Consider the following 27,005-nt stretch of genomic DNA (forward strand, 5'->3'; position numbering starts at 1 on the left):
CTAGGTGCTTGTTTTAGGATATAAAGAGCTTTCTGGAGTTTGAAAACACGATCAGCATGTTTACGGTTCTCAAAATCAGAGGGTTGTTTCACATACACTTCCTCTTCAATAAAACCATTTAGGGACGCACTTTTCACATCCATTTGGAAGAGCTTAAAACTTTTAGCTACGGAGAAGGCTAGAAGGATTCTAATCACTTCTAAACGAGCAACAGGAGCAAAGGCTTCCTCATAATCAATTCCCTCTTTTTGGCAAAAACCTTGCGCAACCAACCTCACTTTGTTTCTCACAACCAACCCAACCTCACCTTGTTTGTTTTTGAAAACCCATTTCGTTCCTATTGGATGGCAATTTGGAGGTGGTTCAACTAAAATCCAAACCCTATTTTGCTCAAAGTTCTCCAACTCCTCATGCATGGCATTAACCCAATTTGATTTGAATAAGATAAAGCATGTCCAATATCTCGTGATTCGAAAAAGGCAACAAAAGCAGAATGTACAAAGTATGAAATCTGCTTAGAGCTGAGCCTAGTGGTGTGTTCATGTAAGTTACCGATCATCTGTTGTGGAGGATGGTGATGCTGAATGTGCCGTGGAGCCTCTCGCTCTGAAGTCGCCTCCCCATCAACAGCAGCTGAATCACTCTGATCTTCTTCTTCATCATCATCATGTAGTGGTACTTGTTGATGGCTTGTAGTAGTGGGAGTAGGGGTAGGGCCATCAACTGTCGTATTAGAAGTAGAAGGTACAGGTGTAGCAGCTGGTCCATGATCAATCTCATCATCATCTTCATCACCACCATCAACACGCTCTTCCTCTTCCTCAAAAATGCTTTGCCCCATTGCATATTCACCTGCAACCTCAAAGATAGGAGTTGTGCAAGGTATAGTTTCATCGAAGGTAATCTCACAAGTTTTCAAGATCCAATTAGTTTCAAGGTTAAGTACACGATAAGCACGGCTATGAGAAGCATATCCTAGAAAAATACCATCCGTAGAAAGAGACTCAAATTTGTCCAAATTACCTTGCTTGAGAATGAAATACTTGTAGCCAAACACTCTCAGGTAACTTACTTTGAGGGTACGTCGATGCATAAGCTCATAAGAGGTTTTCTTCAAGAAAGCTCTCAAGAAGATTTGATTGGAAACATAGCAAGCAGTGTTGACGGCTTTGGCCCAATATTTTTTAGGAGTCCTACGCTCACCGAGCATCATCCTAGTCATTTCACAAAGAGTCCGATTTTATCATTCAACAACACCATTCTAAGGAGGGACATAAGGCGATGAAAAGTGGTGTTCAAGACCAAGATCGTTGCAAAAGGCTTTAAAACGAGCATTCTTAAATTTTGTGCCATTGTCACTGCGAATAGCTCTCATGGCATCTGTAGGTCGCTCATTTTTCAACCTCAAGATCAAATCTCAAATAAAAGGAAATGCCTCCTCCTTAGATTCCATAAAAAAGACCCATGAATACCTCGAGAAATCGTCAACAAGCACAAGAACATACCACTTCCCACCAACTGAGCAAACACAAGCTGGACCAACTGTATCCATATGCAACAGCTCCCCTGGATGCTCAGTCATCACCTAGTTCATAGGTGGGTGAGAAGCGGCAACCGTTTTGCCATGACGACAGGGAGCACAAACAAGATCTTTCTCAAACTTGAGCTTGGGAAAATCTCGAATAAGATCAAGAGCACTCAAACGGGAGAGCAAATCAAAACTCAAATGACCTAATCTCCTATGCCACTTCCAAAGCTCAGAAGAAGTACTAGCTACTAAACATTGAGAGAGACCAAATGACTTAGAAAAATCAACTCGAAAGACCTAACCCTCGGGGATGATCATACACACAAGGTCACCTCGAGAGTCTAAAATCCGTGAGGCTCCTTGCTTGAAACGAACCTCAAAACCATCATCAAGCAGTTGTGAAACCGAAAGTAAATTGAAACCGAGGGAATCAACAATGGCAACTTGCTTGAGCATGAAATTCTTACTTATCTTTATAGCTCCTTCGGACAATACCTTTCCTCTACTATTATCCCTGAAAGTGATGTACTGTCTAGTCATCACCGAGGTGAGGATGGAGAACCATCTATGATCATCAGTCATGTGTCGAGAACAACCGGAGTCCATGAGCCACGTATTCTCCAAGCCTCCGACCTGCTCAACAAAAAGGAGACCAAGAGTGAGCAAATGTCTTAACACTGGGGTTAGTAAAACAAGTAGAATACCAGTATTGAGCCATCTGCTCAAGAGTGGGGTTAGCAAAGTTAACCATCTCTCATCTCACTAGAGGATTACGACCACCACGAGGGGGAAAACGTGGTTTGTTGTACCTCTGAGACTCAAAACCATGGCCATGTTGTCCAAAGTCATATTGATCATGACTAGGAGCATGCCTGGCAAACCTGCGAGAAGGAACTAAACGCACACTATCCACACGAGGAGGTGGAGGAGCTGTTCTAGGTGCATGTACAACATGAGAAGGGTGGTACATGTTCCGGTTGCCCCATGCACGCTCACGCCTCAAAGCTTTCTTCCTTCAAAAATAAAACTCCTCAAGATGACCCTCCCTTTTATAGTACTCACAATGGAACCGAATTGGTTGCTTTGGCTGTGGGTTAGCTCTCGGTTGTGGGTTAGCTTTGGGTTGTGGGTTTACTCTTGGTTGTGGTTTGGCTTTCGGTTTTGGTGGAGGATGCTTCAAGGCCATATCTGGAAGTGTATCAAGCTTGTTTTTGAGATGGTTAGGTTTTTCCACCCAGATAGCTTGCTTTGGAGCTTGTTTTGGTGGTTCAATAAATGCTCCATCTTTGGAATTTTCCTACATTCATGGTTGGGTTGCTCTCCACTCAGCTTGGGTGGCCCACAAGTGGTAGAAGTTGCTTGTTTCTCTCTCTCACCACTACATTGACCAACCTTCTTATACAACCAATCAAAATTGCACTTCTTGATCACACTCCCAATCCCAAAACCATCAGCCCTCTTAAACTCCTGAATCATGATACCCAACTGAGGTTCCCTACTCGACACCCAACTGAGAACTATGCGCAGTAGTTATTTTCATCCTCAGCAATTCGAACAACATGTTTAAGTTCTTCAATGATAGTAACACGGCTAGGACACTTTATGCATTCAGGAACTTTGGATTTAGCAATTAAAACAGATTTCTCAAGGACTTTAATCTTAGCACATGCATCATCAAGTTGAATTTATAAAGTAGGGGAAGATTTGCAAGCACCAAGTAAAATAGGTCTAGTTTTAACTTCATCTAAAGTAGCCCTAATCAAATCAAGTTCATCTACAAGAGAAGCATGCTTAGATTGCAAAAAAGTTATACTAGCCATGTGAACAGCACATTTATCACACTCAACAACATCAGAAATAGTAGGAGCAGATTTAAGCATATCTAATTCAATCAAAGACTCTCCAACTTAGCCTTAAGCTCAATTCATTTACGAGCAGCCTTTTTGATCAACTTATCTTGATTTATTAAGGAATCATTGAGTTCTTCTACTTCTAAGGCAAGTTGTTTAGGAGTTGGCTTTACCTCTATTTCTGAGTCGAAGTCGCTTTTCTTACCATCCTTCTTGTCGTCGGTGTTGAGAGCCATCACGCAGTACCCGTTGCAGTTCTTGCTGGAGTAGAAGCAGAGGCCGTTGAAATTCTTGCCGTCCTTCTTCTTCGCCTTGCGGTTGTCGTCCTCCTCACTTGAGCTTGAGTCGGTGTGGTCATTGGTGTCGGAGTCAACATCGCTGAGGGAGGTGATGAAGGTGCGCACTTTGGCCTTCCTGCGGTGCTCCTTCTCATGATCGGTGTACTTCTTCTTCTTCATCATCTTGTTGTCCTTGTCTTTGTACTTGTTGTAGTCATACCTGTTCTTGTCAGGGCAGTCGGTGGCAAAGTGACCTGGCTTGCCACACTCGAAACAGTTGTTGTTGTTCCTTTGTTGGTTCTTGCGATTGTCATTGAAGCGCATGAACCACCTCGTGATCAAGGCGAGCTCCTCATCATCAAGAACCTCCAACTGCTCCTCTGAAACAAACACCAAAGAAGATAAAACAAAGGACATGATGGAAGGGTTAGCCAAAGACGTAGACTGTTCAGAGCCTGACACAAGAGACATACTATGAGGATCAGTAGGGCTCCCCTGTTTTGCTTGGAGCCCCTTGTCAACCTTTGTTGACTTCAGCTTGGCGAAAAGCTCATAAGTTGTAAGAGTCTCATAGTTTGTGGACTCGATGATAGCATCAACCCGCATACCCCATACCTCGTGATCCAAAGCATGCATGAGGTTTAAAGCTCTATCATAATCAGTGTAGGGAAAGTTGGTGATGTTCGCTTTCATCTTGTTGACAATAGCAAGAAAGCGCTGGAACAAAGCATCAACAGACTGACCGGGCAAATGGACATAGTTTTCATACTCACGCCGGTAGGTCTCAAAGAGTCGTGCCTTCACCTGACTACTCCCCTCATGGAAACTCTGAAGTCAAGACCAAATCTCATGAGCTAGAGATAGATTCTCAACACGATCAAACTCAGCACGACACAGACTAGCAAACAGGATATCCACCACTTTGTTGTTGGCGTGATATTTATCTCTTTCTTCTTGAGTCAAGCGAGTGGCAGCAATCACATAAGTATCATCCTAAGTGATTTTCCAAATCCCTACTCCTCTACTATTGAGATGGGCTCCCATTCGTGTTTTCCAATATCGATAATCAAAATAGGGAGGCGCAGTTGAGGAGGAACGCTCAGAGGTCACCACTTTGGATCTCGAAACCGATTAGGGTATGGAGAGAACTTAACCGGCTCTGATATCAATTGATGGAACAAAACGGGTGACCAAAGGGGGGTGAATGGGAGCCAATTCAAAAACCTCTCTAAGAAACTCGGTCTAATTCCCAAAGTAACCTTCAACCCTCTCTTCTAGCTATTATCAAGATAACATAGTCACAACGGACATACTGACCTTAGGAACGATGCCAGGAAGGCTCGGAAGCAACATGGAAGAGAACACAAAAGCTTGAGTCAAAACCAAGCTCAAAACACCTTACAGGTATTAGAACTTCCGACCTCTTATCGAAACTTCCGAAATTGGGATCAGAACTATCTGGAAAGCTTCGACGAGAGGTCCTTAGCAGTTTTGTCGGAACTTCTGACCCTATATCGGAACTTACGGCACCTATCGGATGTATTGAGAAACTGCCATCAAAGGACTCTCAGGCTTTCGAAAATAAATCATCGAAACTTCCGATTCGGTGTTGGAATTCCCGTACTGTCGGAACTTCCTACAGCTCCAAAAAATAGCCTGAAAAGTTAAGTCAATGCTTCAAAATTCAATCTAATGACCTCCAAAATTCATGAAATTTTAACCATAGGTCCGCAATAGTCTAGTGAGTCTTTGCCCAAAAGATCCTCTCAAAAAGATCAAGACTTCACTATGGATTTCATGGAATACGGTCAATAACACAAAAGAGAGAGAGTTTTGGGAAAACTTGAAATTCAAGCTGAATTCGTGGGGCATTTAAGGGTATCACATCAAAGATGCTCACAATCCTAGTAACAATTTCACCTAACAAACCTTGCAGGATTTGGGCTCAAACTCGAAGAACAAAAATTCCCACGAAAATTCCTCAAAAATCAAAAAAAGAAAAATGGGAGAAATAACAAGATTTAGCTACGGATTTGAGACACAAATTCGACTAAATCATGAAGACAACATCTTTACAAGATGAGGACTAGCCTCCACCCTTCATCCTCCCCCTATGATGGAGAAATCAAGAGAAAAGAAGCTTTCACCCTCTCATCTCCCTCCTCTCCTTTCTATAAGCACTTGACTAGCCTCTAAGCAAATGAAATTAGGGTTCCAAGCACACCCTCAAACCAGCCAACTCTAATATCTATAGTCCCTGGCTGATGATGAAAATACCCCTACAGCTACAACTAAGATAACCGCCTATGCAGGGGCATTTTGGTCTAGTTTTTTGTAGACGCATCGGACGGACACGCCACCTTCACGACTTTTCTTCGCCTCGACGCAAGCTTCGTGATGTTGCCACATGCCCTCCTTCTCGAAGCTCCAGCTGCACCGGGCTCACCCCCGGTTTTCAGGCTCAAATCGGGAAACCTGCTTGCACGGTGGGTTTGAGGCCCAAACCACCCAAACCATCCATCTCCACTTGGCCGCCACGCGACCTCCTCGATGTCGACGAGTGTCCGGCCTCTGCCAAGTCTCCCGCTCGACTTGACCGAGCATCATGTTCTCTCACCCTTCCGTGCATCATGTGGATCACCCATGACTTCGCTCGGACTCCTCAGGTCCCTCGGTCCAAGCCTACTCGTGTTCACCCTTCACCGCCCTTAGTCCATCGGCACGAACCTTTCACTTGACCTTCAACGCACGTTGTCGGCTGCCATGTCACATCCTACACCTGCACATCACAAGCTAAGAGCAACATCATTCCACACAACATTATCAATCACTCATCATCCAAGGGTGACCACCATTGGTCCTCAGTAAGGTCAGTCCCGGAGAAGTCCATAGTATCAGGATCATCCTCAGTGTCCCTTGCGGACCTCTCCGGCAGCAAATCATCCTGGGCAACTCTTCTAGGTGAGGCTCGGCTCTGGCTCCCTCACCAGACACCTGCTCGGCCCTGGAGTCGACCACAGCTGCGTCTGCAGCAACTTCGCTTGAAGCCACAATGTCCTCGACTACTCCTTGGTGTAGTGCCGGGGCCGGTACAGCTCCTCCTCTAGTGGGGCTATCCTGATCCCTCCTGGCCTCCGGAGGTAGTGATTGTTCAACGGTGCGGCCGCTCGGCCCTTCAGGAAGGGATGAGCAACCACTCAGCTGCGTACCAGATTCATCATCTAGCATGGCCCTCCTGTATCATCAGTGTGAAAAGCAACTTAAACAAGATAGGCAACAAAACAACCACAAGACAGATAGTGTAACCAGATAGCACTTCCTTGGGGTGCAAGGGCAATGGTGGTGCCGGCACATCTCCGCTAGACACCTCGCGGATTTTCGTCTTCAACGTCTCCTTGATCCACTCTGCGTCGGCCATGGTCGTTTCAAAGAGCTCTGCCTTCTTCTTCTTGGCGGCAGGGCTCGGCGTGTCCAACTCCTCATCCGCTTCGCTGATCAATTTGCTCGCGGAGGTTGTGCTTGGGGCAGTCTTCTCCTTCCTACCAGCCGCCTTCTTTCTTTTGAAGCTCGGCTTCTGAGATTTGGAGGCCGGAAGCTTATGCATGGCCTTTCGTGTTTAGCGTCCAACTAGCATGGAGTTCTTAGCTTGGCCGACCTCTTCTGGCACATCTTCATCCGACCTGATGGAGGAATCCGACTCCCAATCAAGGCTAGCAGGTGGCTGGTCAGACTCAGTGGTCGGGCGGACCTTGGGTCGCTGTTGCTCGGCCCCTTTAGGAAGTGGCACCGGGCAAAAGAACTCAAATTCGCCGTTCTAGTCAAATCAACAAGAATAGTTAGAGAAAACACAAAAACACAACGGGAATGCCAAATCAACGTAGTTAAGATCATACCAGGCCAGCCAGCCTCTTGAGGGAAAATGCTTTGGGCAGCTCCTGTTCTTGATGATACAACCAAAAAAATTCGCTTACCCAATGGGCGAGTTCTTCCTTGGTCACCTTTCGCTGGACTTCCCGGGTCAGGTCTAGTGGCCCTATATACTCATACGCCAGATGGATCCTGTTCTTGATCGGCTGTGTCAATCTCTGACAGAAATTGATGCTTACATCCCTAGCTGTGAGTCCATGCGCCTTCAAGTCGGCGATCTTCTCCAGCAGCTGCTTCACCTGCACCATCTCCTCTGAGGTCGGCTGGTTCAACAACTCGGGCATAGTAATTGGCACGTATCCGGTACGTGGCGGGAGCTCGGACTTCTGATTGGCAATCGTAAACCACTCCTTGTGCCAGTCCTTATTGGATTCCTTCAACTCGAGGTCAAAGTACTCCTGCACTCTTGGCTTCCTCTTGGTCATCACAGCTTTTAGTTGATACACATACTTCACAGATTAAAGTGGGGGGATTCCGAGGTACACCTCGCACAGACGAATAAAAACCGTGATATCAAGAACGGAGTTGGGATTCAAGTGTGCCAGCTTGACCTTATAGTAGTGCAGCAATCTGTGGAAGAAGTTCCTACAAGGGATCTCAAATCCGCACTCAAAGAATGATGCAAAGACCACTGTCCCCATCTTGTCGTTGCTGGGGAACTCTTGCCCGGCTGTTTCCTTCCACTCAAGCAGCACCTTGGCTCCCAGAAGACCCCGGTCGACGAGCGTTTGCATGCACTCATCCGTCATCACTGACTTCACCCAGACTGGGGATGGATCTGGTATCTGTGCTTGGGCCATTTCCTCGGTTTCTACTCCTTGAGATTTGGATGTAATAACCGCGAGGCTCTTGATTCACATACAGTGGCGCGGCAGCTCGAGTGGTGGCGCAGAAGTGTGCGCAAGCAGATTGGAATGAGTGGCGCGCGCCCTAGGGTTCACGGATGCGACAGCGATGTACTTCGTGGATTGCGGTAGCATCTGCGCTTGGGAGTAAGATGGAATGGAAATGAAAATGGAACCGTGCCCCTTGGGCTTTTGAAGGATATGATGGGGTAACCCTAGCGACGGAATCTGCAGGTTTTCTGTTATTGCGGCGCACGCGCTGGACGGAGTCTGTGAATTTTTCGTTATGTTTTTCACGGCGTGCCTCTGTGGCTCCGCCAGTCCTCATGCTCATGCTCAAGGGCTGGGCACCTACTTCAGGTCGGCATGCCTCCATGGCTCCGCCAGTCCTCGTACTCGGGGGCTGGGTGCCTACTTCAGGTCGGTGTGCCTCCATGGCTCCGCCAATCCTTGCGCTCACGCTCGGGGGCTGGGCACCTACTTCCGGTCGGCGTGCCTCCGTGGCTCCGCCAATCCTCATACTCAGGGGCTGGGCGTCTATTTCATGTCGTCGTGCCTTCGTGGCTCCGCCAGTCCTTGTACTCAGGGGTTGGGCGCCTACTTCAGGTCCACGTGCCTCTGTGGCTCCGCCAGTCCTTGTACTTGGGGGCTAGGCACCTGCTTCAGGTCGGCGTGCCTCCGTGGCTTCGTTAGTCCTCGCGCTCACGCTTGGGGGCTGGGCGCCTATTTCAGGTCGACGTGCCTCCGTGGCTCCACCAGTATTCACGCTCATGCTCGAGGGCTGGGCGCCTACTTCAGGTCCGCATGTTTCCGTGGCTCCCCAGTCCTCATACTCGGGGGCTGGACACCTAATTCAGGTTGGTGTGTCTGCGTGGCTCTGCCAGTCCTCGTGCTCAGGGGTTGGGTGCCTATTTCAGGTCGGCGTGCCACAATGGATCCGCTAGTCCTCACACCAATGCTCGGGGGCTAGGCACCTATTTCAAGTCAGTGTGCCTCCATGGCTCCGCCAGTTCTCGTGCCAACACTCGGGGCGCCTATTTCTAGTTGGTGTGCCCCCGAGGTTCCGCCGGTCCTCGAATTCGGGGGCTAGGCACCCATCTCGGATGTTGGTACCTCCGCAGCCCTGTCAGTCCCCACATTCAGATATTGGGACATATAATACGTTACAACCTTATTTTCCTTTCATTGGATCAATTACTGCCTGTGGCAACTCTAAGATAGCTGGTATCCCAGGATACCGACTAAGGAGCTACAATACAAAAAATTACAAGGAACACCTCCCAAATAATGGCATCTTTGAGAAGCTCGCTGGGTGCACGATACAGCCTCATCACGAGGATTCTTCTAGCATCGTTACCTCTTGACTTCATTGAAGAGACTACGAAGGGAAGGAGCATCCTAGTTTTCTTCACAAGAATTCTTCTAGCATCGGGCTTGCAGGCAGGTGCTACAAGTATCAAAGACTACAAGCCTCTAGCCTATGAGTGCTATTATTTGGGAAATGGCTCTTGGTGATGAACGATGGTCCATTTATAGCAAGGTGGCTAGTACACAGCCAAGGTGCAATAGTGGGTCCGTGATGACAAGACTCTCCCAATCTGATAAGATTGCACAGTCTCCACGTGACGCTTGGCCTGACCTCAATAAGGGCCGACAAGAACCTTGCAGTTGCTTAGGTGGCGCAGTACTCTTGTGGACAGGCATCTTTATTGTGTCTCCATCATCACACCAGTCCTTATCCTCAAGGGCTAGGCATTTACTTCTGCTCAGCGTGCCTCCATGGCTTCACCTATCCTTGTGCTCGGGCACTAGGACCTGCATATGGGATCAATTTTTTCTTCCTTTCTGACCATTGGACTGATTATACTAATTGCTCCAATGCTCGGGGGCTACCCCATATGGAGTGCGTCTTGCGACGCTCTCCATGTCCTTCGCTTCGACTTACTGGACTCCCGCCATCCACCAACTCGGCACTCGACTTTGCTCTGCGCGTATTGCTCTACGTTCGCTCGGATTTTCTTCTTTTTGAGCACTACGCAGCCTCTCCATCACTATGACGCCATCACAACTTCAGCCGACCACATTCCAAGCTTCCCTGCGATCCCGTCAGGTTCATGTTTGACTACACATCGCTCGAGGGTTTAAGGGATATAGGCACCCCATGGGTCCCCACTAATCAGGATACTGGCCTGCCCTGGCAAGTGGGTCCGCCCGACTAGAACGTGCGGGTCAAGAACATGAAGATATTTGAAGCACAAGTCAAGGAGGCCGGACGATTCAAATCAGCCCAAATATTGCGGGATACGTATTGTAATCCAACTCAGATTACCTTCCATGTAACAACTGACTAGATTAGATTCAAACTGACTTGTAACCCTAGGTCGTCAGCCTATATAAGGTGGCTAAGGGTGCCTCCCAAGGGCATCCAAACACCTCAATTCTCAAGCAATACAAACCATCAAAATACAGGACATAGGGTATTACTCTCCGGAGGCCCGAACCTGTCTAAACCTTCATATTCTTATGATTACCTTTGAGTTCTTGGTCTCACAATTCTCCCTGCCTACCAATCAACCACTTAGGTAACCCCCTGGTGGACTGCTGGGCTACTAAATCCGACAGACGTGATGACCTCTGTGGAGCCGTCTTCTTCATAGATGGGTGATGGAGGGGTACCCTCCTGGTATGGGTGGGTGCCAAGGTAGGCGACAAGGTGTGACTCGTCATTCTTGGCAAGAGCAGGAGGCTTCATGTTGGGCTAATAGACGAATCTGTCTTGTGGGGTTGATGTAATCACCAGGCCCTGTTGTGGTCCTGATAATGGAATCTTCTCAACCGGATCTGAGTAATAGTCGAGGTTCCCGATCAAATTCGAGTTGAATTGTGATCTTAGCTTGGTAGACAGCACCTCAGAATCTGAACGGGATCGACTTGTGTTGTAAACCGATTCGCACGATGGCTTGAGTGCCAACTCGTGGGAATCAGTCCGACTAGCGGGAGAAGTCGAGTTGTACTCGGACTCGTCCCCCTCAGCCTCTGACCAAGTCAGAAATTAAAATTTCACCGAATTTCTTGACGAGATCCTCCAAAACTTGGCGTTGAAGGTTGATGGCGTGTTGCTTCTTCTCCGGGGTCGGCGCAATGTGGTGGTGGAAGTTTCCAGCGCCGTCTGCGATGCAAACCCAGAAGTCGAAGATGAATGTTGCGCCGATTTCGAACGCGACGGTAGGCTTGATGATGACTTGGGCCATTGAGTTCGCTAGTGGAATCTCAACGAGACCCCCTACCTAGCGCACCAGTTGTCGGTGTTTAAACCCAGCAACCTACCGAGGGGGGTGCCTGAGATAGTGTTTAGTGCATGGGGCTCGCTGAGATCAGGAACACAAAGGTGAACTCACCTTCACACCTTAATACTATCAGCTGTGAATCTTCTGAGATTTAAATTATGAGGCAAATGTCTCACGGCTGCTACGCTGATTCTTTTAAATGTTACTTTCATGCTTCCATTAGCACCTCACCTAGGATTTCTGTCAAGAAACATGAAATTCTATATATATTGGGCATTGCAAGTTCTCTGTTATATTTTGTTCTGAGTGTTAATTTTGAATTATATCAATATCTAGGATGATCAAGTGTTGCAAGATGCAGCTCTTCAACTAGTTTGTTGTAATCAGTTTGTATAAGTGCAATTTGTCTTCCCTTGTAAGTTGTATAAGGACATGTACGAGGATGTATGGCAAAGATGGCGTGCTGGTTTATGAAGCTTCCTGCTGTTCTCTTCCCTGGAAGATACTGCTGAAGCTTCGTGCCCACCTGGGAGTTCCGCTGCTGCTCATGCTCCTGAGAGTTCTGAAGTTCTTGCTGGTGCTTCCAGCGGTTATGTTGCTGAAGCTTCCTAAATGTCTTCGGTTGGAGTTCTGGAGTTATGACGTCTTCTGCTGAAGTCGAAGTTTTGCTGAAGCCTCCTAAATATCTGAAATTTCCTGTGGGTTTATTGCTCGAGCTCCCCCGTGTTCGAGAAAAGTATTTCACCACTTGAGCGGACCGTTTGGCTGCTTGGCGGGTTTCACAATATATGGTGACTGATGCTTTATTTTTTGTACACATGTTTTGTCGTTGCAATTGTTCGTCGTATTTTTTGAGGTTGAGCTGTAAGAGGAGTTCACCTGGAGAGTACATTATCTACAGTTCTGCTGGCATTTTTTTGGAGGACAGAACGTGGAACAGAGGTTGGGGCTGAAGGTATATCTGATTTCACTCAATTCATTGCTATCCGGCACTCAACTTTGTAATTTGTTGCAACTGCTGTTCATGTGTCCGAAGCAGTTTACATTTTGTATAAGCTTAGGTTTTTTACGCTGTTCTGTTTGTGGGCAGATCTGTCTCATTGCTGGTTTTCATTTCAAATAAGCGTAGGTTCGTACAAGTGATTTTGGCAACAAAATTGAGGTTCATATAAGTGATTTGATTTGTCAACAATAGATAGGTTCGGGCCGCTAGATTGCGCAATACCCTACGTCCTGTATGTTGGTTGTATTGTATTGGATTGAATTTGTTTGGAGGGGATCCCTACCTCACCTTATATTGACAGCCTCACCTTATATTGACGGGGGCAGGGTTACATGTCGGTTGTTTACAAGAATACTAATCAGATTCGACTAGTGAGTCATACTCTAATTGCTATAAGTAGTTTCCTAATCCTTAACTAGTCCTTGTCCTCCACGTAGATCACGCCGTCCTGCACCGTAGTCTCCATGTCTCACACGTCTCGGTGTACAGCCCTGTATCTAGGATTGTCCAAACCTTCTGGTAGGTCCATAGGTATATGTACGACACCGGCTAACCTCGACGCACGGCCGTCGACGAACACTATCAGGCAAGAACAAGAAAACAGGGAGATGAAAGAAAGAGAGAAGGAAGGAAGGGATGGAGGAGCAGGCGTGAGGTCGCTTGACGCCGGCACTGGCCGCCCCAGTGGCGGCAGCGACGGGGGCCGCATGGTGGATCTTGCGGGGGTGTTTTGGAGGCGGCGGTGTTGCCTCCCGAGCCACTAGAGCAAGCGACACGGGAGTCGTGCTCAGTACACACCGACGCTAGTGCTAAGGGATCGTTTTTGTAATAGGCTTCTTCTAGCCTATAAATACCACCATATAACCTTCCATGAGCACTTCATAAAATACACTAATTGAATACACACATTCGCAAAGGAAAAGGGTGATTCCCTATGCCTCTCGCTTAGAGGCTCGGACGTAAGGCCTGTAAAACGGACTACCATCCTCCCGAAACTCGTGTTGCTTTCTAACAACTGAAACAGACGCGGGACGTTGTTTAGAGACAGAGATAATAACATGGGATCGGCGTTCTTAAATTTGAAGTTACGTGGCTGCATGCCTACATGTGCTCGGATGTGAAAAGAAAATGTTCGAAAAGTTGACACAGTGTTTTTCTGTTCGGATTTTGTAATTAGGGTCACGTCCTTAGGCTTGACAGCACTGCACAGTTCCAAAAAAAATCGGTACAGCGTACCCGGGGCCTTGCACACATTTGCGGAATCACCACGATCTTGGGGACTTCAGGAAACGGCACTAGTTTCCGCTGGTGTCCAGGAAACAGCACTCTAAATCCATGAATTCATCAAATAGCACTGGTATCATAGAATGGATCCACGAAACAGCACTGCACATGCTTTTCTCGCACATGCATTTATCCAATGCTGATTCTGCGGGTGACTGCTCAAAATAAAATCTCGCCGCTGCCTCTTCCCCCCTTCTCCCCCTTTTTTTTTGTCGCAACTTGAGCCCATGTCCCGTACTCCCATCCTTATCTCTTTTTTGCCATCTGCCCGTCTTCATCTTGAGCGACCCTACCGCGTGGTCAGCCCCTGGCCGGCGGCGTGAGAGCTAGAGCCTGACGCGCCCTGCGCGGTCCGACCCAGCGGCGCAGCGGTCGACCTAGCGGCGCGGCGGCCTGGAGCCCAGCAACGCGGCGCGAGGGGAAGCTCCGGTAGTCGGTGCACCGAGGGTCCGACGGAGCAGCAGGGATTCGAAGCACCGGCAAGCGGCGAGGAGCTCCCGCGGCGGTGGCCACGTGCGAGGCTCCGCCCTGGAGTGCGGCGGGGCCCAACGGCGGCGAGCGCGGCGGGCTCGACTAGGCTCCTCCTGAGGGCAGTGGCAGGGGGCACGGCAGGCTCCGCGCCGGCCGGATCGACGTGGCAGTGCGGTGAGCTTCGAGCCAGCCATCCCACTATATTATTTCCTTTTTCTTTTCCTCTTTTTTTCTTAATTTTTGGCTACAACTTTTTTTAGAAACATTGTCCTAATTCTTTCTTCCAAAATGTTTTGTTCTTAATTTTTTATGTTCCAGATTTCTTCAAAATTTTGTGTCAAAGTTTTGTTCAAAAACTTTGTTTTAAAAGCTTTTACCATATTTTTTTTCCAAAAATCCTTTTAAAAAGTTTTATATTATTTTTTCATTTAATTTTTTCGCTACAAAATTTTTCTGCAAAATGTTATGTGTGCAAAAGGTTTCTGATACATTTTTTTGTGTATAAATTTTTCTATATAATTTTTTGAGTATTTTTTAGAAAGAAAAGAAAAGGAACCCGCCGTCCTTGTTGCACGTGGGTAGTTACTTCCGATGTCCGAAATCGACCGGATCGACCGGACGGAGCGTTCCGTCCGGGTGACCGGAAATTTGCCACCCCCTTGTATTTATTTGTTGCCGTATCTCTACAAGCAAATAGACCAAACTACCTTGCTAGCACACGGGCTTCTCTTTCTATTTCTTTCATCCAGATTCCAACGGGAGAATAACAAATTTCACCTTACTAAACAAATAGATGCAGATGTTTCACGATTCGGCGCTTGTTGCCGGGCATCCCATTGCCAGCCGTATCGCCGTTATAGATCCCTTGCTATTAGTGCCCATTTTGCAAGTTGCCTTCACGATGTCGCTCTCTCCTGGTGTACTTTTGGAGCCATAGTTCAATGGTTGATGCTAATTAGTACGACTAATATGAGCTAATTGTAAAAATATTTACATAAGTTATGGCTAATTGATGAATAGAACCTATTAATTCTAATTATACCATTATTAGAACGGGTTTATTGTAGCACAATATGGGCCAAAGGATCAATGGGTTCTACCCTCAATTAATCATAACTTATGCAATTAGATTTGTAATTAGATCATGTTTGGTTATCATGGCAAGGAAACATTAGACTAATTTTTAGTGCAGCTACTTCAAACGGTTTGGTCAACACTTGGGATGGAAAGAAATTAGCGTGCTCGGTAACCAGTCGACAAACATGAGGGGAAAGTCGGTCATTTGTATTAGGTGAAAACAGTGTGAAAAAATTAAAAGAGGTGGAAAATAAGGACCGGTGTTTTTTCCTGAACATATGGGTGCTTGCGGTGCTGTTTTGTGAATAAGCGAGTTACCATTGGGCATATCTAATCAGCGTGCGCCAAAAGCTAACGCAGCCATCGAATCCAGGTGCTGCTTTCCCTTCTTAAGCTGCCGGCGCCCGGCGATGTTCCCTTTTCGGGCATCCGTGGCCCCACACGTGCCCCCGCACGGCTCCACAAACATGCACCTCGCCGATATAAAAAAAAAAAAAACTCGCCGATTCTGTTTCCGCTGTACCGACTCATTTAAGAAAAATCCAAGAAGTAAACTATACAACTTTTGCCGAAGAAAAAAATTATATTTATATATATATATATATATATCTTATGCGAGAAAAGCAAAACTTATATATATAACTTTTTCAAATAAAAAAGTTATATATATAATTTATGCGACAAAAGCAAAACTTATATATATAATGTTTTCAAATAAAGAAGTTATATATATAGTTTATGCGACACAAGCAAAACTTATACATATAACTTTTTCAATAAATTTTTTTATCCATATAACTCATGGGAAAGAAGAAGAAAATAAAAAAGTTATATATATAACTTTTCAACTTAGCAACGTTTTCAAAAAAACCACAAAGAAAAGAAAATGAAAGTGAAAGTGAAGAAAAAAATGCAAACCATGGCCCTCCCCCGCCGCTCGTCGTGCGGCTCGTTGTGCCGTCTCCACTTCACGCGCCACCGTGCGCCGCCGCTCCGGTAGGGCTTCACCGGCGCCCCTCGTCTTGGGTTACCTCTACCATGGACCTTGCAAGATCGGACGGAGCCGGGAGCTTCTACCAACGGCGAAGGGGAAGCAGAGGGATTCCCCAGCTTTGGCAGCCTCTCCCACTGCCGTTTGTCTGCTGGGCTCCTACCCTTCTACCACCAAAGCAAGAGATCAGAGAGAGGAGTGAGAGAGAGAGCGCGCACTCGAAATCTGGATGAGGCAGGAAGGGGAATGGGGAAAGATGGAGAGGTGTGGAACACACACGCATGGTTGTCTCTGGTTGGTGCAGCTCGGAAGGATGTTTCGATGGCGCGCATATTCAACTTCGCGGTTACCTGTTTCCAGTGCCGTTTCCTGAATTCCCTCACCACGATCTAACCAGCTCCCGTCTCCCCCCTTCGCTCCTTCGCCGCGAGCGGTTCGGTCGCGGGTCCGGGTCCCGTAACTCTGTGTCACTGAGGCGTGGATCGAACACAATACTACACAACGGAACTGGACCTAGGACCTAGCCACGCGCCGCCACAGTCAACTGTTACTGTAATCTGCAGGGCACGCTGGCACTTTCATCAGCAGTGGCCTCATCCGCGTAGCACTTGTACCGTTGCGCCGCCTTCCACTGTCGCGCGGCCGCCACCGCCACCACCCGCCGAGGCCGAGCCGGCGAGCCCTCTCGGCTCCCCAACCACCTCCGGCCGATGCAACGCGCGTTGCGAGAAGACGGCAGTGGCACTAGGGACGAACAGAGCCGCGGGGCTGCCAGAGGAGAGGACGGACGGAGCATGGTGGACAAAAGCGAAACGAAGCGAAGCGCGCGACGCGACGTGGGGATGGCCGGAGCTCGTCGCGCAGCGCAGCGAAGCGAAGCAGCCTCCAAGGCCCGGACCCCGGGCCGAGGCATCGGTCTGGGACCGGCGGAGGACCGGGCCAAAGGAGGAGAGCGACGCGGGAGAACCTGATGCCGGCGCTGCCACACACGGTGGCACGGTGCTATAGCTCGGGTCCCCGCCCCCCTCGTGTGCCGATGCTGATCATTGCTGCTCCGCAATCATTCGCCCCCATCTCTCTTTTTTGCTTCATCTAGTCTTTGTTTGCTTCTTCCCTTTTCCGCTGTCCAAGCAAGGAATTGACTCAGAGTAGAGGTAGGTAGGAGAGGAGCCCCTTTCCGCTGTGCACTCGCTGCTGAATCATCAGCTCTTTCACTTTCTCTCACACGCTGGCGGTGGCCAGTTGCTTCTCAGCTCGTTGGTTTCTCGTCGACGCCTCGCCTCCATGTTTCCTTTGCAATCAAATCATGCTTTTACTTTCCTTCTTATATGCTTAGCTTAACTCCTGTCATCTCCGCCAGCTCCCCGTCGTTCCCGTTACGGGACACGAATGCCTTCTTCATGCCAGCGTCGACGTGGCCCGTGGACCAGCTGATCACCGTCCACCCGAGCAGGTAGCGCACGCTTCGCTGCGTGCGCGGCAAAGAGACGCGCGCGCTGAAAGCGAACCGAATCCGCGACACGACCCGGCGTCCCTGTCGCCAGGATCGGCCCGCGCGTTGGTGTCCGTACCGTATCCACGCACACCCAAGCGCGCGGGCACGCTCACACCCGGAGCAGGTTCGCTGGCTGTCTGCCGCCGCGGCCGCACACGGGCGCCAGCCACCGCCTTGACGAGGCCTATCCATTGCACGAGCGACTTTGGACCTGTTCGCTTCAGCTTATAAGCCGGCTGAAAAGCTGAAACGGCTGATTTGTTGTGAGAGGAAAATACTGTTTGGTAGCTGATAAGCCAGCTGAATAAGCTGAAGCGAACAGGCCCTTTATTTCAAAAAAAAAAAATTGCACGAGCGACGCGTCACCTACCGGCGGCAACTTGCCGCGCCGTGTCACCGCGCGCGGTCCTTGATCCTGATAGGCTCTCGGTTTGACCATCCATGGATCGCCCGCCTGCAATGGCTGCTTCGCCAGGGAGACACGACGCGAGCGTCGAGTGATACCCCCCTGACTTCCCGTCGCCTGCTTGGGCCGAAAGGTAGCGGCGAGCAGGGCGACGACAGACAGGATGCTCTGCACCTTGTCACTGCTGAGTGACCAGCGACCGATGGATGCTTTACCCTGTGAGGCAGTGACCGCTGGCTCAATGGAAGCTTCGGCCAGCAGTGTGCTTCATTGGCCGGCGCACGAGGGCGCACGGTGCCTAGGCACGGCGCTGTGCGCTGTGCGGCGCTCTGCTCCGGCTCGGCACTGCCGCCGCGTGCACGTACGTACGTAGGAGTATGTGTTGACCTGGGGAAACCCCCGGCCAAACGCACGGGACAAGGCTCGAGTCTCGAGCAGCGTGTTCATGTACGGACGTGACGGTGGTGGCTTTGGCAGGTGCCGCGAGGGGGAAAGAGTAGACCCGGTACAACTAGGTACTGTTTGGATACAAACTCCTATGTACTAAAGTTTAAAATCCTCAAATTGCTAGTCCTAAAGTTTAGTACATGGCTGTTTGGATGGACTACTAATCTTTAGGACCTTAGAGGGAAAATGTCATTTTTACCCCTCAATTACTCCTCTAAACTACCCATGCACTGTTCACGCCATTAATGCATGCAAGAGCAATAGGGGTAAAGGGGGACTTGGGGACCACTTTTAGGAGAAATAGGATCCATTAGGACCCCTTGGCCCTCCTAATGAAAATGACTCTCCTAAAGTTTAGGAGTGCACTTTTAGGACCCATGTTTGGATGCACAAGTCCTAAAAGTGTCCTAAAAGTAGACTCCTAATCTTTAGGAGGGTGTATCCAAACAGGGCCCTAGTCGTTCCTAGTGTCAGTGGGTCTGCTGAATCTTTTTGTGTCATTTCCACTTGTTTATCCGTGGATCGGTCAGGATAATTTGTGTTTTCCTCAAGCACTGGACACCGCTGCACAACACAACTTCACATGAAGTTATGAACGTGAAAGCTAAGCCTGGAGTTGTTCCTTAGAGCTAAATCTCACCCGAGTGAAATAGAGCCCCTCCTCACCCAAATTTTTCCTTCACCTCCATCCCCCTTTCTTCTCCAACTCCGGCAAGATTCCAGCGAGGTTAGGGGTTCGGGGGTTGCTGGTGTGTGGCCGCTTACCGCTGGCCGGCGGCTGCAGGCCAGCCCGGTGGAGGTGGCGGGCGCGGGGGCGGCGAGGCGAGGCGTGGCGGCGGGGGTGCCGCTGGCCAGGCGGCGGAGGGGTGAGGGATAAAGAAGAAGAGGATGGGGGAGAAGATAAGGGAGAGAGAGGAGGGATCTGAGCCGTCAATTGTAGATCCAATGGCTTAGAAATTCGTGTGAGGAGGGTCTCTGTTTCACCTGGGTGAGCTATAAACACTCCCTTCTTCTAAGGTTTTCGAGTGAAAAAAACCCGCCGGTTTACCACACACACTTGCTCCTCATTTGGCAGTGGGACTAGTGGTGGAAATAGGAATCTTCTTTAACCTAAAACTGTGCATGTTGCTTCCTGTATGAGTAGGAACCACTAGTAGAGAAGAGACCTTACATCCAACGTTTTTGTCCCGATTATCTTTAGACCCGGGACTAATAGTCCTAGGTTAAAAATGAACCACCGATAGGGGGAGTTTAGTCCCGGTTGGAAAGACCAACGAAGACTAAAGCCCCTCCTTTATTTCTGGTTGTAATGCCTAGTGGGACGAGGAGACGTTTTGTCCCGATTGGAGCCACCAACCGGGACTAAAGGGGCCTTTAGTCCCGGTTGGAATTTTCCACACGGCCCCCCCTCTCTCTCTCCACCTTATCTTCTCCTCACCCTTCCTCCCTTATCTTCACGCAGGCAGCGCTCTCCTCCTCCTCTCCCTGCTTTCTTCCAGGTGCTTCCTCTCCCTCCATCGACGCCTCCTCTCCTCCCTCTCCTCCTCTCTCCTCTCATTGCCGCCGCCCCCCTCCCCCCCTCTCTCTTCTCTGCCTTCCTCTCCCGCCCTCCCCCTCTGCTACCCCTCCCCTTCCCCCTCTGCTCGCCCCTCACTGGCAGTGAGGAGCGGCAGTGGGGTGAGGGCAGGGCAATGGCGCGCGGGGGAGCGGCGCCGGCCAGCCGGAGGTGGCGGGGGCGAGCTGGCGTGGCCGGGCGGCGGGCGCGGGCGGAGGTGGGTGGCAGCGGACGAAGGCGGGCGGCGGTGGAGCAGAAGCGGGCGAGGGCGGGTGGAGGCGGGTGGAGCGGCGCCGCCAGCCCATTTTTTTATTTTTTAACTTTTTAGTCTGGTTATCAACCGGGATAGTCAGTGAATGATTTGGGACTAAAGAGGGGACCTTTTGTCCTAAATGATTAGTCGTGGTTGATCATTCGGGAGCTATGTGACTTACCAATCCTAACTAAAGGTGAGTTTTCCACGCACACAAGTACGATCGCTCGCTTTCGCTTCTCCAATTTGGCAGAAGCTGTTGAATGATAGGGCTATACTCCTAGTAGGGCCCTACCTACGCACAGCTGTGGCCACAGTCTGTGACTTGTAAGTCTGTGACTTGTAAGGATCAAGAAGATCCCGGCGATCACCCAGCATCTCAGGATTCAACTGTCATCATACTTTGCTGGGCTCTAGTGCTGTACAGTATCTGCCGGTATTTGGGACAGCAACTGGTAGCTGGTTGGTGCTTCTACGCTGCACCCGAAGTAGAGATCACATAGTTCTCTCACGTGGATGCAGTATTGTCGAATGTACAAGCAAGAACAAAGAGTAAAAGCTCCTAGCTGCACACACCGTTGTTTTCCAATCATGTCCTGCGTACGTACGGTTGGCTCCCGGGTCCAGACTAGGCCAGAGGTTAGAAGCGCGAGACAGTGATATCACCCACAGATCTACAGGCCGCATCGGCAGGTTCTATGCCATGATATCTGCAGCACAGTGCACAGTAATGTCTGCTAGATGTCATAGGCTACCACGTACATGTCTTTACACTCGAATCAATGCACGCTCAAGATCTCAGATGCTAGCTCTCACCAGACGCTACACGATTCGGCCTCGATTCACCTGGATTTAATCTGAGATTGCAGAGATCGTCCAGATTAGTAACTGTAATAATAGCTGGTCATGTGCAGGGCGGCCTACAACTGTACTGTCGTCTACTAGCTACTGTTCACGCGAGTGGCGCTCAAGAAAGCAGCGCTTGCACCCCGCACGCGACCGAGCAGCACGCCAGCGAGAAGGATCACGATCACCGAGCAAGAAAAGAACCAAACCTTTCGCGGATCGACCCAAGATTTTCTTCTTTCCCTTTCTCGAGTTTTTCTTGTGGAGATTTCTTATTGCAACCACTAATTAACAACAAGTCAAGAACTACGCTAGTTAATCCGCTTCTGGAAATGGATGCATACTGTGATCGGACATGCAGCCGGGGGCAGCACGACGATTGATGACCTCCATGGCCCTCGTCTTTTCGTTCATGGATTGGCGGCGCTGGCGAGGCTCGCCCAAATCTGCTCGAACACCTCGACGATGAGGTCGTGGTGCTCGGCGGCGTTGAGGGCGAGGTAGCAGGCCAGGAGGTCCTCCAGGTCGGTCGCGTCGCGGATGCCCTTCTCCGCGATCATCTCCTCCATCGACTCGCGGAAGTCCCGCCTCGGGTCGGCCGACGCCTTCACCACCGCGAAGCTCTCCGCGAGCGGCGGCGGTGCTGGCGTCGTCGTCTTCCTCGGCGACGCCGCTGGGGTCGTCGGCTTGCTCTTCCTGGACCTGGCGGACGCCAGCCGCGGGCTGTTCACGCGCGTCCTGAGGCGGCGCCCCGCGGAAACGGACGGCCGCCTCGGGTGCCCCCTGCTGCCCTGCTCCGAGGCAGAGCTGGCTCTCGGCGTCGTCTCGGTGCCATCGACGTGCCTGTCCTTCAGCTCGTACCGGACCACCTCCCTCCTCGCCACCGGCCTCGTCACGATCGGCCGGAGCACCCGCTCGGCGGTGCACTCGGCCCGGAGGTCGATGACGATGTCCGAGTCCGAAGCGATCACCTTGCCGCCCCAGCCCAGGCTGTCCTCGGATGGCGCGGTCACCGCCGGCTTGCGGACGTCCTCCTCGTCCTCGCTGCCGCCATCGCGCCCCACGTACATGTCTCGCCGGCGCTGAGGAGCGTCGCGCGCCTCGGCCACAGCCTCCAAGCCGCGCCCAACCCTGACGGGTCCCACCCTGTGCCGCCTCCTGGAGGAGCAATACGCCGGAGGAGATTCCGGCTGGGGGAGGAGCTCGTCACGATCCTCCTCCGTGGCGTCCGCGGCCCTCGGCGGCGGAGCCGGGAGCTCCCGGTCCTGGGTGGGGTAGTAGTACGACGTCCTGTGCGGGAGCGCCACGGACCCGCGCCTCGGAGACGAGGCCCTTGCCGCGGGCTTTGCCGCCCGCGGCGGCGGCGACGACAACGACGGCAGCATTGCGCTCGCGGCGCCGCCAGCGCCAGGAGGGTGGCCCCGCGCGCGGCGCATGTCGCGGAGCTTGTAGAACCAGGAGTTGGGCATCATGTCGGCGAGACGGAACCTGCGCCGGCCCATGGCCCCGCCGCGCCTGGCGAAGAAGGATCTGTGCGCTGTACGAGGAGGAGGGCTGCTGGAGAGGTGGAGCAGGGGAGGTGGTGCCGGGGACCAGAGCGAGAGCCAAGGCAGCTCAGGCGGAGAGGCCGGGGATAAGTAGCGCGCGGCAGCCAGCGAGCGCGGAGTGGGAAGCGTGGGACGTGAGGTTCTTTTTGTCCTTTCTCTTCTCTCTGAACTGTGGGCCCGCCCCATCTGTGGGGTCCACTTCTTTTGCATAAAAGGGGCATATACCAAAGAATGTAATGAACTTATGACTACGGAAATTGTTGATGCAGGTTTAGGGGGTAAACCAGTTACAAGTAACTGCGTTTACCAACTGGCGTGACGCGTTATGGGCTCATGGCTACAATGAGATTGCGCTACACCGAATTTTCCGTCAAACTGTGCAAATATAGGTTTCCAATTACGAGTCGTATCCATTTCCCTTCTATTTTTCTCAAAATTACTAAACCTCAATGCTCCTTAGGCTATTTTCAGTGGAAGTTTCATGGATACGATTACCTAGAGTGACACATCATCTAAAAACATTTGAAACAAAGATGAAATAGCTCTCCTCAATGCATAGTTTCATCTCTTGTTGTTTCCTAGGTTACATGCAAGACACAAGCTTTCTAGAAAACAATTTACACAAGGTTTAAGACTAATCCCAGTGCAGGTTTCATCGAGGTTTCATACGCATTAATTAGGTGCCATGTCAACATTTTTTATAATGTGGTAGTGAGTTAATGAGGAGAGAGGTAAGAAGGGTTTCATCTGGATGAAACCATGTATGCACAGTTACCAACACAATTTGTATCTTCCATGTAGTGCATATGAAACTACACCATGAAATTTTGCATTGTAGAGATAGTTTCAAACAGAATTTTATTTTCATGTTGCTTATGTGGCTATCTTGGAAATATCAAAATAAAACTCTCCATTGGGATTAGCCTAATCCCATGAAATCTATTTCACCTCCCTCTTCATTAATACACTGCCACATGACATGGCAGTCTATTTAATATCCATGAAACTCCCACTGAAAATAGCCTTGCTGAAAAACCTTGATTTTAGGGATGATTTGATCACTCGTGAAGAGCCCAGAATTTCATTAATGGTCTCTTGCTTCTGATCTCTAAAACTCAGCCATTAACTCTGTAATCAGAGGCCCAGATACACAAGCAGCTGCCGTGGTTGCTGACAGCCGCGTCTAATAAGCTGAGATGATAATCGTAGGGACCATTAGACAATGGTTGTTGATGCAGCTTCGACGGTGGTTTTGTTGTGTGTCCATTCAGCTTGAACGGATAGATGGACGAATGACACCACGCAGCACGTAAGGGTGCTACGTAGGCATACCAATCACATTGTCTGCACGCGATCCGCCGGCTCTGCTCAGCTGCCTTTGTTCTTTCTTCTTTCTCCCAAGGCAACACAAATGCTCTCAATGGCCTTTTCTAGCGGAGCAAGGGAAAGCCTGACGTTCTGCGTTTTATTTTCCTCGGAAGTTTTTGTTCACTTTTTGCAATGTTTGAGTAATTTTTTCTCCATTTTTTTTACTTTATGTTTTGGCTTCATCATAGTAGGTGGCAACGCACATGGATCAACTACGCATAGTTGTGCCATTATAGCACAACAATATTGTCGGAGAAATTTCAAATATTTCACTTATAGAAAAAATATCTTCCTAGACAAAAAAAAACTAAAGCAGATGCTAGGAGAAAAGAATTTGTAATTACAAATTAAGCTTTTCTGTCTGAGGTTGCGCAAAATAAGAAGAGAATCAAAGCAACAAAAACTAATTTATTAACATCTTCGAAAATTGAGTTGAAATACTGCAATATAAAGCACAACTACCATTCAAAAAAGTGATAGCACATTAAAACAGCCATGGACTCAAATCAACTACTCCCTCGATCTGCTCCGTCTTTGTGCTACCACTAGTAGCCGCAGAGTTGAAAATATTTAACTTAGGATAAACCTAAATGGTACTACTGCGTGAGTAATGAATAACAGATATAATGGTGATGGTAATAACTGATGTCACACATCCGATCGGTATTTTCCTGTTCACAGTATGCATTATAGTTTAATGACGTCATGCCACTTGACATGGATTTCTAAGCTCGAACTGGGGTACAAGAATCATAACGTGCGGTATTAACATTGTTTTTTCCCTGTGAAACGGTCGGCAATAACGCTATGGGTTTGTTTAGCAGGGCTTCTAGTTCCAAACAAGTAATAAGAAAACAGCGTACATCAAAAGGAAGGAGCTAAGAAAACTAGCTTCAGTGGTCTCTCCTCACACCTCAAACATCAATTATCCCTAAAATCACCCGCACTACCATTAAGGGGGTGTTTGGGAGCACTCCACTCCAAATTTGTGAGCTCCACTCCACCAACTCCACCACATTGCAGCTCCACTCCACCGATTCCAAAAAAATACCAGAGCTGTCCACATGTTTGGCAAAATGCATAGATCCAGCTCCGGAAATAGAAGATCTTGCTGTGTAAAGTCCATTATACCCATGTGAATGGGTCCCACTTGTCATTGTCCTTTACTTCTCCCCTTCTTCTCCTCTTCTCCTTTGCTCGGAGCAGGCAGGCCGCGCAGGACCGGCAGGCAGGCGGGCGGCGCGGCGCACGGCAGGCCGCGGCGGCGCGGCGGTTGGGACGGGCGGGCGGCGCGGCCCGCGGCAGGTGAGGGTGGGCGGCGACGAGCCGAACCGCCCATGGCGCCCCAAGTCGGCGCACGAGGCCGACGCCGCCCCGGCGGCGGCTCTGCGCACGAGGCCGACGCTGCCCCAAGGCGGCGGCCCGTGCCGCCTGCTGCTGCGCCCATGCCCGTCTTCCCCTTTGACCTCAACGAGCCGGCGCCGGAGCAGGAGGAGTAGCAGGCGGGGGCGGGCGGCGCGCGGCGGGCAGGGGCGGGTGACGCGCGGCGGCGGGCGGCGCGGGGTGCGGCGGGTGAGGAGCGGTGGCGGGCGGCGCGGCGGGCGGCGGGCGGCGGCGCCTGGCGGCGCAGGGCGCGACGGGCGGGAGCGGCGCGGCAGGCATGGCCGGCCGGCGCGACAGGAGGCTTTTTTATTTCGTGAACCATTACGTTGTGTAACGAGTGGCAGTGGTGGGTAAATACCCACCAACTCCACGAGGAGGTCTGTAAAGCGGATTTTTGGAGCACCTCTTGAGGTACTCCACCAAAAACGTGGATCTACCTCCTGCTCCACCTTTTTTCCTGGAGCCGGAGTTGCTGGAGCCGAACGCGTTTGGCTGTGATTTTTTTGGAGTTGGTGGAGTGGAGTGATTTTTGGTGAAGTGAAGTGCTCCCAAACACCCCCTAAGAAGCTAGAGAAATGCCCAGATCTAGAGCAACCTAGTCAACATTCAATACCATGTGCCCTTGGGATCCAACGGCTTAGCAAGCCGCCTCTGAAATCAAACGTTTGTGAACTAGTATATGTCACTATATCTATATATGGGTGAGGCTGAGGCACACTGACGGTTTGTTCAGGGAGAACAGACGCGTGCTTGTCAAATGCAACCGGAGTCAGAGACACGGGGGTACATTGAGCCCAGATTTTATCCAGGCGCCTGTCTGGTCAAGCGTCGCTCTCGAGTCTCGACACCAGCAAGCGCGCTAATGTACACCATCGCAGTCACCTCGCGGCCAGCCTCCTTCGTCCTTCCGGGGGCCTCCGATCTCTTCGTGGCTTCGTGCTCAAGGTCAAGGCTCCAGGCCTCCAGCCGTGCCCACGAGCCGAACATTTTGTCTGCACGCGCGCCTACCCTGCCCGCCTCCGTTTCCGTGCGTGGGATCGGACTCGACGGCTCGCCGCTCACGAGCCAGCAGTCGCGCGCGTTAGGGAATGGGGCCGTATCGATCGCCGGCTTGTCCATCGATCCATGACAAATCGCGGGTGCCCGTCGCGGCCTCCCGGGCGG

General features: G+C 50.2%; 1 protein-coding gene across 1 annotated transcript; it reads right to left on the reverse strand.

The window, feature by feature from the left end:
• Positions 1-21,753: 21,753 nt before the first annotated feature.
• LOC117850204 (uncharacterized) lies at positions 21,754-23,315 on the reverse strand. The gene has a single exon (XM_034732009.2). It carries the CDS (start codon positions 23,298-23,300, stop codon positions 21,954-21,956), a length of 1,347 nt encoding a protein of 448 aa, XP_034587900.2. The 5' UTR covers positions 23,301-23,315; the 3' UTR covers positions 21,754-21,953.
• Positions 23,316-27,005: the final 3,690 nt, after the last annotated feature.

The sequence above is a fragment of the Setaria viridis genome, chromosome 3 (assembly GCF_005286985.2).
Source record: "Setaria viridis chromosome 3, Setaria_viridis_v4.0, whole genome shotgun sequence".
In the NCBI taxonomy this organism is placed as follows: domain Eukaryota; kingdom Viridiplantae; phylum Streptophyta; class Magnoliopsida; order Poales; family Poaceae; genus Setaria; species Setaria viridis.